The following is a 13,137-nucleotide window of genomic DNA, read 5'->3' on the forward strand; positions in this document are numbered from 1 at the left end:
TTAAGTATTACGGATAAATTTCTTACTTTCTCTTCAGTCAGTCAGCTGAATCAGCTATCGTCTTGATTGGCTTTGCTCTAGTACGTGTGACATTACACCCTGTACCTGCTGGGCTCCTCTCGGAGTGCCCCACACACACAGGATTTCTAGTCGCAAATATTAAACACGTTAATTGTCTACGATCACTGAATCGGAGGCCTTCGGAGCGGCTCCGACCAGAAGAAATCACTCTTAACACCACACCACAGGAAAATCACACATGATGTCATCAGACAATCGGGCCTTTGCTAGCTTTGATCGTGAGGGGGGGATTGAGACAAAAATCAGCCCGATTATCCTTAAGATAGAGGCCTCAAACCTTTTCTCTGAGAGGCATTACCATGGAGTGTCTATAGAGTGGACAGTGTGGTTTCGCCATTTACCATTGTAAATGTCATCACAGGCACCGTGTTTGGCAGCCGTTGTGCAGCCAGAGTCTGTGCAGTAGAGGCTATCAGAGGCTCAGAGAGAATCTGAGTGGAGCCTGATGACAAAAATAATATATATTTTTTCTTTTGAGAGTCTGATCGCTTCTTGGCTGTACTTCCTGACATATTTTAAAATCCCCCCCCAAAAATACACAAGAACGGCAGCTGTCAATCATTGGTAAACATGACGTAAAACCTTGTTTTTAACCTCTTTTAACTACTGACAACAAAACTTTCCAGAAAAAAAGGACCCGGATACAAGGCAGCCAAATATTATCTTCAAATCACCACAAAAATCAGATGTTAGGATCATTTCTACCAGAAATATAATTTTTTTAAAGTATGACCACAGCCCATCTGGAATGACTGGGGAGATGGATTTTTTGACCTATAGCAGCCAGTCACCAGGGGGAGCAGTTTTTTTTTTTTTTTTTTTTTTACAGTTTATAGGTGTTACTAAAAATCTGCAGAAAGAAAAGCTATTTGGGATTCTTTAACTGTTTTTTCTGAATTGTTCCCTCACCAGCATGGAGGAGTGCGAGGCTCTGTGCACCAGGCTGGCAGTGATGGTCAACGGTCAGTTCAAGTGCCTCGGGAGTCCCCAACACCTGAAGAGCAAGTTTGGTAGCGGGTACACACTCCTGGCTAAAGTCCACATGGAGGCTGAGCTGGAGGACAGCGACCTGCTGCTGTTCAAAGACTTCATTGAAAGCACTTTTCCAGGTCTGAATCACAGATTTACAATGATCTTTGTGCTCTAAGTTATTTTATATAATAATAACAAAATGAAACCATGTGACTTTTTGCCCCACTGTAGGAAGTCAACTGAAGGATGAGCATCAGGGAATGGTGCACTATCATCTGACTGACAAAACATTAACCTGGGCACAGGTGAGTTCATGTATTCGTCTTCACTGATGAGTTTCTGTATCAGTCATGTGCTGTGTGAGAGCTCCCTCTAGAGGAAGATGTGTGTAAAGCAGCAAGTGACAAATGGAAGTGGGTAGAGTCTTATCATGTAACACATTTTCTATCTTGTTAATTTCTCACGCTGTACTTGATTTTGTCACTTCTATATAAACATGCACACTCAAATATCTACATTTCAAGCCCAATTTAGAGTATTTTGAACATTGTTTTTGCATTTCCAGCAATCTAAAGTGAAGCTGCTGCTTTAAATTCTGCTCTGGTCACCAGAGATGTATTATAATCACGGCTTCATCTTCTTTCCTCCTCCCCGTCCTCTGCTCCCACTCAGGTGTTTGGCACTTTAGAGGCAGCCAAAGAGAAATACCGCATTGAAGACTACTGTGTGAGCCAGATTTCACTGGAGCAGGTGTTCCTCAGCTTCGCCCAGTTCCAGCACTGCACAGAGAGTGGGAGGAAGTAAGTGGAGCAAAGAATCCGTCCATCCATCATTCATTTTCTACTGAGTGTGCACGAAGGACCTCTGTGACAGCAGCGGTGCACACAAAGACTGGAGGAGAGCTCTCTCCAGCTCCACACATTGACACACACACACCTACACACACACTGAAACACGCACACACAGACTGGGCCAGTCGCCAAAAAACAAACTTCAGCATTTCTACTACTGTGTCACGCCGCTGTGTCTCTGTCAGGACGTTCATGCTGTGTGTCGAGGAAGTCGGAGAAACTGAAATCTGATGCGGGGATGTTGATAAACCAAGTAATGAACCCTGAACGCAGCACCTTAACAGCGACGCTCACTGCTCTGTGCTGTGTGTCAGGGTTTTTTTTTTGCGTGTGCACTTTTGCGTGTGTCTCTTTTTTGTTATTTATGATTTTATTTTATACCTTGATTTCGTTTCCAAGAATATTGTGCTTTTTTGTGATCATAAATCTCATCACAAGAGAATGAACCACTCCATATGATACGTTGATGAAATCATTGCACACCTTTGCGCCTTATCTAACTTAATGAGGGTTCTTGTTTCTTTTTATTGCCCTGAACGAAATGCCTGGTTCTCCATAAGGGCCTCTTAATGTTGTTGCCAGTTGTAAATAATGTGATGTGTTCATGGTACTTAAAAAAAAAAAACACATACTCATTCAGGCCGGAGTAGAACATTAACTCATTTAAAGACTGTTTTGGGCAAATTAATGGATGCATGTGTAAAGTAGGATTTGCAGAGCGCATGATGCTGAGAGATCACAGAGCTGCTAGCAAAACAATCAGCGGTCCCTGCTGAGGAGTACTCCTCAAGTTCAGTCCAGTCTCGATAAATTAAGTAAGCCTCCATATTCAGATATTCAGATATTCAGATGTGGTGAGCCAATTGTTTCATTTCCCTGCTAAATAAGTTACAGCCGCGTGTTTCCATGAGGGTGATCCAGCCATTACAGTTTACATGGAAGAGATTTAAAGGATAGTGCAGGAAAATAAAGTTGTTTCAAACAGCATGAGATAGATTTGGATGTTGAAACAAAGACTGTAATGACCTGTGAGGTGCTTTTTTTTTTTACATTTTTATTCCAGCAGCTATGCATTTCACACATTTCCCCTGTGTGGCAGCACGCGATTCCTGAAAGTCATCCAGACTAAAGCAGCGCTGACAGTCCATGAGTATAAAAACTCAGGAAGAACTGAACTGCTGTGTCATCTTTAGAGCTTAAAGCAGCTTCTCGAGGGAAAACCTGGCAATAAGGAAAGGCAGAGAAGAGTTTCCTGTTCAGACGAAGACTATTCAGTGCAATGTGTAAAGGATTTGTAAACGTCTTTAAGACTTCTGAATATCAAACCCCGTCTTATTGAGAAGAAATATTTCCTTAAATGTCTTCTTTTCATCCACGTTTAGGATTATTTTTATAACCTTGGATAACTAAGCATTGATCTGAGTGTGATTACCATGTTTCTACTCTTCTATTCTCTCTTCTTCATGAATGTATTTCCTGTTTTAACTGAAAAAAAATGCACTCATAGAGACCAAGTTTGTTTTTTTACAGCTTCTTATGATTTACAGTGTCTTAATGTCACCACGTGTATGAAAAAAACAGACTGACATTCCAGAAAGACACAAACTAAACCTTTAAAGGACTAAACCTTTCGTCTTGACTTTTGTTACACTTGTTCTGTGTTTTTTTGCACAAATTCTGTCACATTACATGTTTGACTTGAATCAACTGCAATGTTAGAGACCAAGTTTAAAGAGAAATGGAAGAGGCTCATGCTGCTGTTATTGGAGGATTGATTAAATGCTGAATTAAAGTGTATCATATTTAAAAAAAAGGGAATTTACATCATTGTGAATGTGTACTAGTCCGGCGTCAACAGATCCATCAGTCAGCTCACATTCATGTTCGCTGGTGGGTGAGTTGGTGAGACGACGCCAGGCTAAATGTGTACTATACCATGGAACTGACCTTGTCAAATGTATATGTATCGCTCTTCTTTTTAAATTAAATAATGCTCTATGCAAGTGGTAGCAAAAAATCTGGGCATGGTGTCTGTGTGTTTCTTTCTGCAGGCAGATGTTCACACGTCGTGGGATCTGTTTGCAAGGCTGGACTTTACAGTGTGTGTGTGTGTGGGTGTGAAAAGAAAACAGAATGAAGGATTGATATGAGGTTTGACGATGACCAAAGAAGCAGAATTAAACTCTAAAACAACCAGGAAGAAAAGCTCATTGATTTACTTTGTAGCTCACAGAAGATAGCTGTCACTTCTGTTACTGAACATCAAAATGAAACAAATCTTTAAAGCTCCTGTGAGAGGCTTTACCTCGTTACAGGACAGACTCAAAAGGTAAATGAAAAACAAAGAACACCAGAACAAAGACTGAGCATTTCTAAAACCTGTTTTCAGGTGCCTCTGCCTGGTTTCTACTTGTGCTTCGTCAGTTCTGCTGGGGACTTGGTGATACAATCCCTTGGTTAGTTTGTTTACCTGAGATGTAAATGGGGAGTATTGGTGCGTTTCATTTGCACTTGAAAGTCAGGATTTATGAGTTTCAAGTGGGACATTTCAACTGGATCGCCCCCCTGAAGTCAGGACTTCCTCCTGGGAAGTCAAGGGATCTTCAATACCCTGAGTTTACAATCAAAGATGGCTGCCCTGGGTGTTAACAGTAATTATGCTTCTGTTTTAGAATTTCTGACTAGTGTTCATTGCACTAAATCAGCCATAAACAAAGTATTGTTAAATGTTTATATATATTTCTTTCAAAGCAAGTTTGTCCAACTTGGCAACTGGAATGCTTCTAACTTGACACGTCATTCCAACTCTCCACTTCCCAATTCCAGTGGAACAAGTTTCCAAGCGAACTATTGGTTGCATCGGAACTGGGAAGTTGGTAGAGGGAATGATGTCATCTCCAAATTAAAAGAGTTTCAATTGGCAAGTCAGAAAAACTTGATCATAACCCAGATCATAGCACTGCCCCCACAGGCTTGGACAGTAGGCACTAGGCATGATGGGTGATCACTTCATCTGCCTCTCTTCTTACCCTGATGGCCCATCACTCTGGAACAGGGTCAGTCTGGACTCATCAGACCACGTGACCTTCTTTCATTGTTCCAGAGTCCAATCTTTATGCTCCCTAGAAAATTGAAGCCTTTTTTCTGGTTAGCCGCACTGATTGCTGACACCCAGCAAAAGCTTATTGAAACAATGCCACAGCGAAATGCGTGCCATAACCAAAGGTAATGGTGGTCCAACAAAATATAAGAGTGTGTGCCTTTTTTGGCCAGGCATTAAATAAACATAGAATAATACTTTGTATACAGCTGATTTGATCATAAACTTGGGGGGGTAGTGTAGATCCACCAACTTCCCAGTAAGAAACTCTGACATTCCAGTTGAAATATCCCATTCGGAACCTGTAAATTCCTGACTTCTGAATACGAATGGAATCCACTGTATGGTCCTGTGAATGGGGTGTGGCTGAGAGCTGGGGGATGGAGTGGCTACCCCTCCACCCCCCTCAAGCTCTTGTTGGGTGGAGGGCCAGGAGTGGGGATAAGAGTTGTGGGGCAAGACCCAAGAGCTCCTTCATCAGTGTTTCAATGACTAGTTCTCAACACCTCAAGAGGGTTCATCAGTGACAAACGGTGTCCCAGATGTGCCCCATTGCCTTGTTTGATGGCATGGTGCAATGTGGTCAATTTGTGAGAAAGTGAATCAGTATACGGGACTGTGGAGGTCCCCTACCTCCATCTAGGGTGGGGGCTGGGGAGAGGGATGAAAACCCTGGTTAGGGTTGTGGGTGTGGGGTTTGATGGGTGGGGTCTGAGGTTATGGAAATGGGGACTCACTGTACCTGGGGGCCTGAGGTGAAACATCTTGGTGGTTCAACCCTGCTGTTTCATTGTGTCCTGAAGGTCAGAAAGAAGTATTCATGGAGAAGATAAAAAAGTAGCTTAGTAATTGATGTTGCAAATTTATGACTAATCGAGTAAATGTCTAACACTGGAAGCAAGTAAAAAGTCTCTTTCAGAGGAAGACTACGAGAGAAAAATAAGATGTCTCTTCTGGAGGATTTGGTTTCCCTGCTCCTCTACAGTCCCACCACTGTTCTGGGAGCTGCTGCTCTCCTGCTGCTTCTCTGTTTTCTTCTTTCTGACAGTTTCAGCTCAGATGAAACGCTGAAAGAGCCTCCAAGACCAAAACCACTTCCTCTGCTTGGCAACCTGCTACAGCTAGACCTGAAGAGACCCTACAGAACGCTCTGTGAGGTGAGTTCAGAGACTAAATCTAACAGTGTATCCTTGTGACATGCTTTGTTTATCACAATAACAGAAAGACTTTTTCTTTTAAGCTTTCAAAGAAATATGGGTCTGTGTTCACTGTGCACTTTGCACCAAATAAAGTGGTGGTCCTCGCCGGATACAAGACAGTCCGAGAGGCTCTGGTTGGGTTTGCAGAAGAGTTTGGAGAGCGACACATCTACCCCATATTCTATGATTTAAACCAAGGCCATGGTATAAGATGTCCTTCCTTACCAAAGCTTTAGCATCAAACCAACTGTTACAAAGAGGCTGTAAATCAAAAGTTAAAACTGTATCATTCATGTCCAAAAGGGCTCGTGTTTGTAAATGGAGAATCATGGAAGGAGTTAAGACGCTTCGCCCTGACAACGCTGAAAGACTTTGGGATGGGCAGAAAGATCGCTGAGGAAGGAATCTTAGAGGAATGCCAACATCTGATCAAAGTGTTTGAGCAGTATGAAGGTAAAGTGTTTATATTTAAGGCCAAAGACAAAAAGAGTTACACCTCAGATTTTTATTCTTTTTTCATTTTAGATTGTATTCAGCACAGGTGGAACATGTTTTTCAGTATGTCAAGGTTTAAGCTTCCTTTTTTATGGAAAGGAGAGAAAGGAAAGAAAAGCAAAACACAATTCTATTTTCTTAAATCAACTCTTCTCTTTTTCTTTTGAACAGGAAAACCCTTTGATTCATCTCGTCACCTGAATCATGCTACATCAAATGTCATATCCTCCATTGTGTACGGCAGCAGGTTTGAATATGATGACCCCAGATTCAAGTGCATGGTAAAAACAGCCAACAGCATTGTAAGAGTTCTTGGTACATCACAAATCCAGGTACGGTTAACTCTCAGGTGTTCTTTTTGTCAACTGTTTTAGAGCTGAGGGGCCTGAATGCAGAACGTAAAGGAAAATGAAATGTGAAGTGTTGAAATCTGTTTGTACTGCATATCAGAATGTTTATCAGTGACTGGGTCTGTGTTGCTGTTTTATTTTACGTAACCTTAGATTTTTATGTTGTTTTTCAGCTTTACAACATGTTTCCCAGGATGTTTTGTTGGATCAAAAACCGACAGAAGATACTGAGAAATTTGGAAACGCTCAACCGACTCGTCAAAGAGCTAACCAAGACTCTGAAAGAAACACTAAATCCTCAGATATGCAGAGGGCTTGTGGACTGTTTTCTGATTCGGAAGCAAAAAGACGAGGTATGACATCCTGGCCCTTTCTATAAAATTATATGAAACAAAAGTTTGATGTAAATTAAATGATGGTTTTGTATTTCTTTCTCTCAGGACTCCAGTAACACCGACTCCTTTTTCAATGAGAAAAACTTGACTTATACAGTCACCAACTTGTTCGGAGCTGGTACTGATACCACAGCCACGACACTGAGATGGTGTTTTCTGTTCATGGCCAAATACCCACACATACAAGGTAAGGAGTATTAGTTTAAGGTTGATGTTCAGATTCAAATGTTTTTCTCACTGCAGGGGTCCCTCAGGGTTCTACTCTGGGTCCCCTCATTTTCTCTTTAAAGGCCTTTATAAATTCCTTCACTGTTATTCACAGTCAATGTTTTTTTTATGTAAGAGCAGAAAAGACATGTTGTTTTTTTCTGCTTGTATGCAAATCATGTAGGACTTTTGAGACAAGCTGAAGAAGGAGCCTTACAGGGCATGGTTGGCTTGTGGGACTCCATAAGCAGCAGGCCAAGCATTGCATGGCTCTTGCGGTCACTGAGGCAAAAACTTGGGCATGGGAGAAGTTTGGTGAGGCCATGGAAAAAGATTTTCAGTTGGCCCTGAAGAAATTCTGGCAAACTGACCGGCGGCTCAGGAGGGGAAAGCCGCCCTCTGTCTGCCGCTCTGCATACAGTGGGGATGGGGAGCTGCTGACCTCAGCTGAGAGTATAGTAGGGCTGTGGAAGGAATACTTCGCGGATCTCAATTCTACCAACATGTATTCTGTCGAGGAAGCAGAGCCAGAGGACTTGAGGTTGGGTCTGCCCATCACTGTGGCTGAACTCCACAGCAGCAAAGACCCGGGGATGGACGAGATCCGTCCTGAGTTCCTCAAGGCTCTGGATGCTGTAGGACTGTCTCGGCTGACATGTCTCTGCAACATTGCATGGACATTGGGTACAGTGCCTCTGGATTGGCAGACTGGGGTAATGGTTCTGCTTTTTATGAAGGGGGACCAGAGGGTGTATTCCAACTACAGGGGATCCCACTCCTCAGCCTTCCAGGTAAGGTCTATTCCAGGGTGCTGGAGAGGAGAGTCCGACAGTTGGTCAAACCTTGGATTCAAGACAAACAATGTAGTCTTTGTCCTGGCTGTGGAAGGGTGCGAGACGAGGCAAGGGAGTTTGCCCAACCAGTCCACATTTGCTTTGTGGACTTGGGAAAGGCTTTTGACTGTGTCCCCTGAGGAATCTTATGGGGGGTTCCCGTGAATATGGAGTCGATGGCCGAATGTTACGGGCTATTTAGTCTCTGTATTTCCAGAGTGAGAGCTTGGTCCGTTTTGCCTACAGTAAGTCAAACTCATCCCTAGCCAGGGTTGCACTCTGCCAGGACTGCCCTTTCTGTTCATTACTTTAATGAACAGGATTTCAGTCAAGTGAATCAAGTCAGTCAAGTATGCCAGTCCTTTGTGGTGAAGAGTGAGTTGAGCCAGAAGGCAAGGCTCTCAATTTAGCGGTCAATCTACGTTCCGACCCTCACCTATGGCCACGAGCTGTGAGTAGTGACAGAAAAAACAAGATCCCGAATACAAGCTGCTGAAATGAGCTTTCTCTGCAGGGTGTCTGGGCTCAGCCTTAGAGATAGTGTTCAGAACTGGGACATAGAGAGGAGCCAGATGAGGTGGTTCGGGTATCCGATGAGGATACCTCCTGGACGCCTCCCTGGGGAGGTGTTTCGGGCTTGTCTAACTGGGAGGAGACCCTGAGGTAGACCCAGGATACAGTGGAGAGATTATATCTCACCAAACTTTTAAAATTGAGTAATCAGGAAAGTAACTAGGTTATTTTTTAGAGGAGTAATCAGTAACTGTATTACTTTTCAAGGTAACTTTGGCAACAGTGTTGTTTTGTAAAAGATCTACAGTAAATCATACTATTCAAACTGACTTTAGTGCTGTCAGCCTGGAAACTGTTTTATTAATTATTAGAAAAACTTGAATTCTAATTTTGAACATTTACAGTGAAGGTCCACGAGGAGCTGAACAGAGTCGTGGGAAGCCGTGAGATCCGGGCAGACGACCGGAAACATCTGCCGTACATCGATGCTGTCATCCATGAGACACAGAGACTGGCCAGCATTGTCCCCATGAGCTTACCTCATCAAACCAGCCAAGACGTCACCTTCCAGGGATACTTTATCAAAAAGGTAAGCTCATCACATTGGTTTCAGACAAAGTGTAAGTAACTTTTGTATCTTAGTGAAGAACTAACTTCTTCATTAAAAGTCTGACTTTTTGCCTTCTTCCACAGGGGACCATCGTGTTTCCTCTGCTTACGTCTGTTCTACAAGATGAGAGTGAATGGACCAGCCCATACACTTTCAATCCTTCCCACTTCCTGGATGAGGAGGGTAAATTTAAGAAGCGAGATGCCTTCATGCCGTTTTCTGCAGGTACTCCTCTGCTCTGATGTTGAGATCTTTCACACAAACATGACTGAGTTGAATCCTTTCACACCTCTTCATCTCCTTCCTGTCAGGTCGCAGGGTGTGTCCTGGAGAGGGTCTGGCCAAGATGGAGCTCTTCCTCTTCTTCACCTCTGTCCTCCAAAGATTCAGGTTCACTCCTCCAGCTGGAGTCACAGAGGATGATCTGGATCTGACCCCAGCTGTGGGTCTGACCCTCAACCCTTCACCTCATGAGCTTTGTGCTGTGAGTCTCCAATGAGGACGAGAAGTGTGAGGAGATGATTGCTGCTGGGGTTTGTAAACAACTGCTGGATAACATCAGCAGACAGTTTGTCATAGCAGAGTCTGATGAAAGGAGGATGATTTGAAATGTTTAATCTCAACAGAAAATATTCATCTTTATTGATGGTTTTCTTTTCATTTTGAGCTGTAAAACAAACAAATGAGTCAGTCTCCATCATGTCCGGACATAGTGTACATCAACAAGAGTTTAGTCTGCACGTCGAGACACAAGAGAAATACAAAAGCTGCTCAACCAGTTTGTTAAAGGTCTTTGATTACGTTTATGTGGGTCAGATTTTATTTCAGTTGTTGTGATGATAAAAATGTGCTGCAAAGGGAACAACTGCAGACGTTAATCTGGTGTTACTGGATTCAACTCAGATGCCAAAATATGTGACATGTAAGTAAAAATAAAATCTGGATGAAGTGAGAATGGTCTGAGGAGACTTTTGGTGCTTCTTTTTTGATCTCTGGGTTTTCATTAAGGTTATACAATATTAATAATTCTGGAGTAAAAAAAAGTTCTTATTTAAACATGATTACACTTTAAGCCTATAAATATATTATTTCATAACCTGATATGTGAGTGTAAACACACACCAGCTGACATGATTATGCCCACTCATCAGTTAATGAAATAAAGTGAGATTTTCTAACATGTCAGCCTACATACATATTGATGTGGATCTGTTTTATAATGAATGTCATACAGTGTTTTCTGGATTTAGTAAATTCGCCTGCTTCTTCTGCAGCAAGTGACAACCTCCGATCTAAGAATATGAGACAATGCTGAAGTGCTAAAATCTGCCATTTCTCGAGTGTTCACTTGAGGCTGGAAGTACAGGAAGTCACATACACACCAAGTTAAAAAAGTCATTTTCAAAGCAGAAATTAACCTATTTACAGCCTGGTTCAAAAAAATGTCTCCTGTCTGAATCCCTAAGTTTACTATCAGCTCACACTGTACAGGGGTGAATTTTTTTCTAACTGCCGTTCAGAGGATATGAAGATCGCAAGCTCGCCCAATCATAGAGACAGCTTAGGGTCACCTGCCCAACAGGCACCCTTTGGCTGTACACAAAGCCCTTGCCACTACCAATATGGCCACAATAGCTGATGTGCTTCATTTTCTGTTTTAGAAACTGACGGGTAACGTCGGGGAGACTACATCCATGTTTTATACAGTCTGTGTTCTGCAGTCCTGTGTACAGTCGCGTGTACAGACTTTTTGAAGGGCAGGGACCAAAAGTAAAATAAAAAGTCACTTCAGTATGCATTTTTGCCACCCAAGAAGACAGTTTATCATGTTTAAACCAGCTAACAAAAAAAGGGAATCTTCAATCAGTTGAAGTGATGTAATTTTTTCAATCAATCCAACTCAAAATTTTTAAGTTAAGGTTTCTAATGTATTTTTGTGGATCATATCAACTTGAAATTCTGTGTTGATACAACTGAACAAAAAGTTGTTGGACCAACTTCAATTAATTGCTTCAATTGGTCACACCTATATAAAGTTCTTTGAAATAAAATTAACAAGTTCAATTAACACAACTTAGTACGTCAAACAAACTAAATATTTAAATTCTTCTCAAATCAACATTTTGCATCAGTCTAACTTAAGTTTTAAGTTGTTTCAACTCATTAATCTGGAAAACCTAAAAGGAAAAACTGTGGGTGAGGAGGGAACGCTGTGGATATGAGACCCTGCTGCACATTAAGATACCACGCAGGGACAGTGTGTCTGTGCTCCATGGCATGGACCAGCTGGCTGTCAGTGCTCCACCATGCTGGCAAGCTGTCTGTGCTCAACAGCATAGACTGCTTTGCTGTGACCCATGGCAGTGAGGGCTCCAATTAAAATACTCTCTTAGTAATAGTAATTTAAATATAACTGAAGACAAAACCCAGGTTGTTATTTTTGATCATAATTTTAGCCCATCAATACATCTCATTCATTAATATATAAAACATTAAACACACTTAAAGGTACATGGTCCATGCCACGGGGCACAGACAGCAGGTCCATGCCATGTGGAGCACAGAAAGACTGTGCCCTTGGCAGGTTAACATCTTAATGTACAGCCAGGTCCAATATCCCCTGCATTCCCTCCTCACTCACGGTTTGAAATGAGTCACTACAATAGGCTGTAAAGTAAATATAACAAGTAGACATAAAGTAAACTCAACTTAGGACTATTAGTTATATATACTTACCTTTTTAGTGCAATTGTTTTCCTAGATTCTTTTAAGAAAGCTCAACTTGTCACATTTTTACAGTGTTACAAAGTATAAAAACACCTCGTCAGATTTAACTTTAAGGTTTTGCAAATTATTGAGTTAAAACAACTGAAAACCTAAAGTTGGACTGATGCAAAATTTTGATTTGAGAACAACCACATTTTTAAGTTTATTTGATTTAATCAATTGTGTTGAATGATCTTATTTACTTCATTTCAAATAACTTAATGTATTTAGGCGTGACCAGTTGAGGCAATAATCTAAGTTGGTCCAACTACTTTTTTCAGTGAAGGGGGCAGTTTGATGTGTTTTGCCATGAAGGAGGGCTCTTCAACAACTGTCTGCACACCACTGTTCTTCTGTCAGTAATTTCAGCTTCAACTGGACATGCTCTTGATTTCTAATACTGTTACTATTATCTACACAGTTTACTGTAAAGATTTCCAGAAAGCTTACACAGTATTGAGTATACTTTTACATCATCTTAAAGATGCTGTGAGGACTACCCAGAACAGCTAATATTTTTCCAGAAAAAAAGACCCCATTTCCCATGAGCACTTGCACCCACTGCTGGGAAGATGTGACTCTTTTCCTACCAGTGCTCATCCTCCAACTCCAACCTCACCAAGCAGAGCTAGCGTAACGTGGGTTGAAACGAACATTAGCGTGTCTAAGCCTGTGCTCTATCACTCTCCTGTTTGGCTTTCCTTTGGTCTGACCTCTTTCTTCATTTTGCCCATCCAGCTCCAGTCTCTACCACCACTACAAAAT

General features: G+C 41.9%; 2 protein-coding genes across 2 annotated transcripts in view; both read left to right on the plus strand.

The window, feature by feature from the left end:
- The window catches only part of abca3b (ATP-binding cassette, sub-family A (ABC1), member 3b), a 43,297-nt gene extending 39,580 nt beyond the window's left edge, over nucleotides 1-3,717 (plus strand). The window contains exons 29-31 of the mRNA XM_074696164.1: nucleotides 994-1,190; nucleotides 1,285-1,358; nucleotides 1,726-3,717. Coding sequence (XP_074552265.1) covers nucleotides 994-1,190; nucleotides 1,285-1,358; nucleotides 1,726-1,857 — 403 coding nt within the window. The 3' untranslated portion in view covers nucleotides 1,858-3,717. The remainder of the gene's footprint in view (nucleotides 1-993; nucleotides 1,191-1,284; nucleotides 1,359-1,725) is intronic.
- Nucleotides 3,718-5,948: 2,231 nt separating this feature from the next.
- Nucleotides 5,949-10,185, plus strand: LOC141809428 (cytochrome P450 2K1-like). Its single transcript, XM_074696441.1, has 9 exons — nucleotides 5,949-6,161; nucleotides 6,245-6,407; nucleotides 6,507-6,656; nucleotides 6,870-7,030; nucleotides 7,222-7,401; nucleotides 7,489-7,630; nucleotides 9,401-9,585; nucleotides 9,690-9,831; nucleotides 9,918-10,185. The coding sequence occupies exons 1-9, from the start codon at nucleotides 5,949-5,951 to the stop codon at nucleotides 10,103-10,105; spliced, it is 1,524 nt and encodes a 507-aa protein (XP_074552542.1). The 3' UTR covers nucleotides 10,106-10,185.
- The last annotated feature ends 2,952 nt before the right edge of the window (nucleotides 10,186-13,137 follow it).

This window comes from Halichoeres trimaculatus, unplaced genomic scaffold (assembly GCF_033239565.1).
Source record: "Halichoeres trimaculatus isolate MK-OKI-2021-1 unplaced genomic scaffold, fHalTri1.1 fHalTri1_scaffold_20, whole genome shotgun sequence".
Lineage (NCBI taxonomy): Eukaryota > Metazoa > Chordata > Actinopteri > Labriformes > Labridae > Halichoeres > Halichoeres trimaculatus.

Coding starts and splice junctions, on each gene's coding strand:
- LOC141809428 (XM_074696441.1), top strand. CDS start 5,949: ATGTCTCTTCTGGAGGATTTGGTTTCCCTGCTCCTCTACAGTCCCACC. Junction 6,162..6,244: donor CCTACAGAACGCTCTGTGAG/GTGAGTTCAGAG, acceptor TTTTCTTTTAAG/CTTTCAAAGAAATATGGGTC. Junction 6,408..6,506: donor TGATTTAAACCAAGGCCATG/GTATAAGATGTC, acceptor CATGTCCAAAAG/GGCTCGTGTTTGTAAATGGA.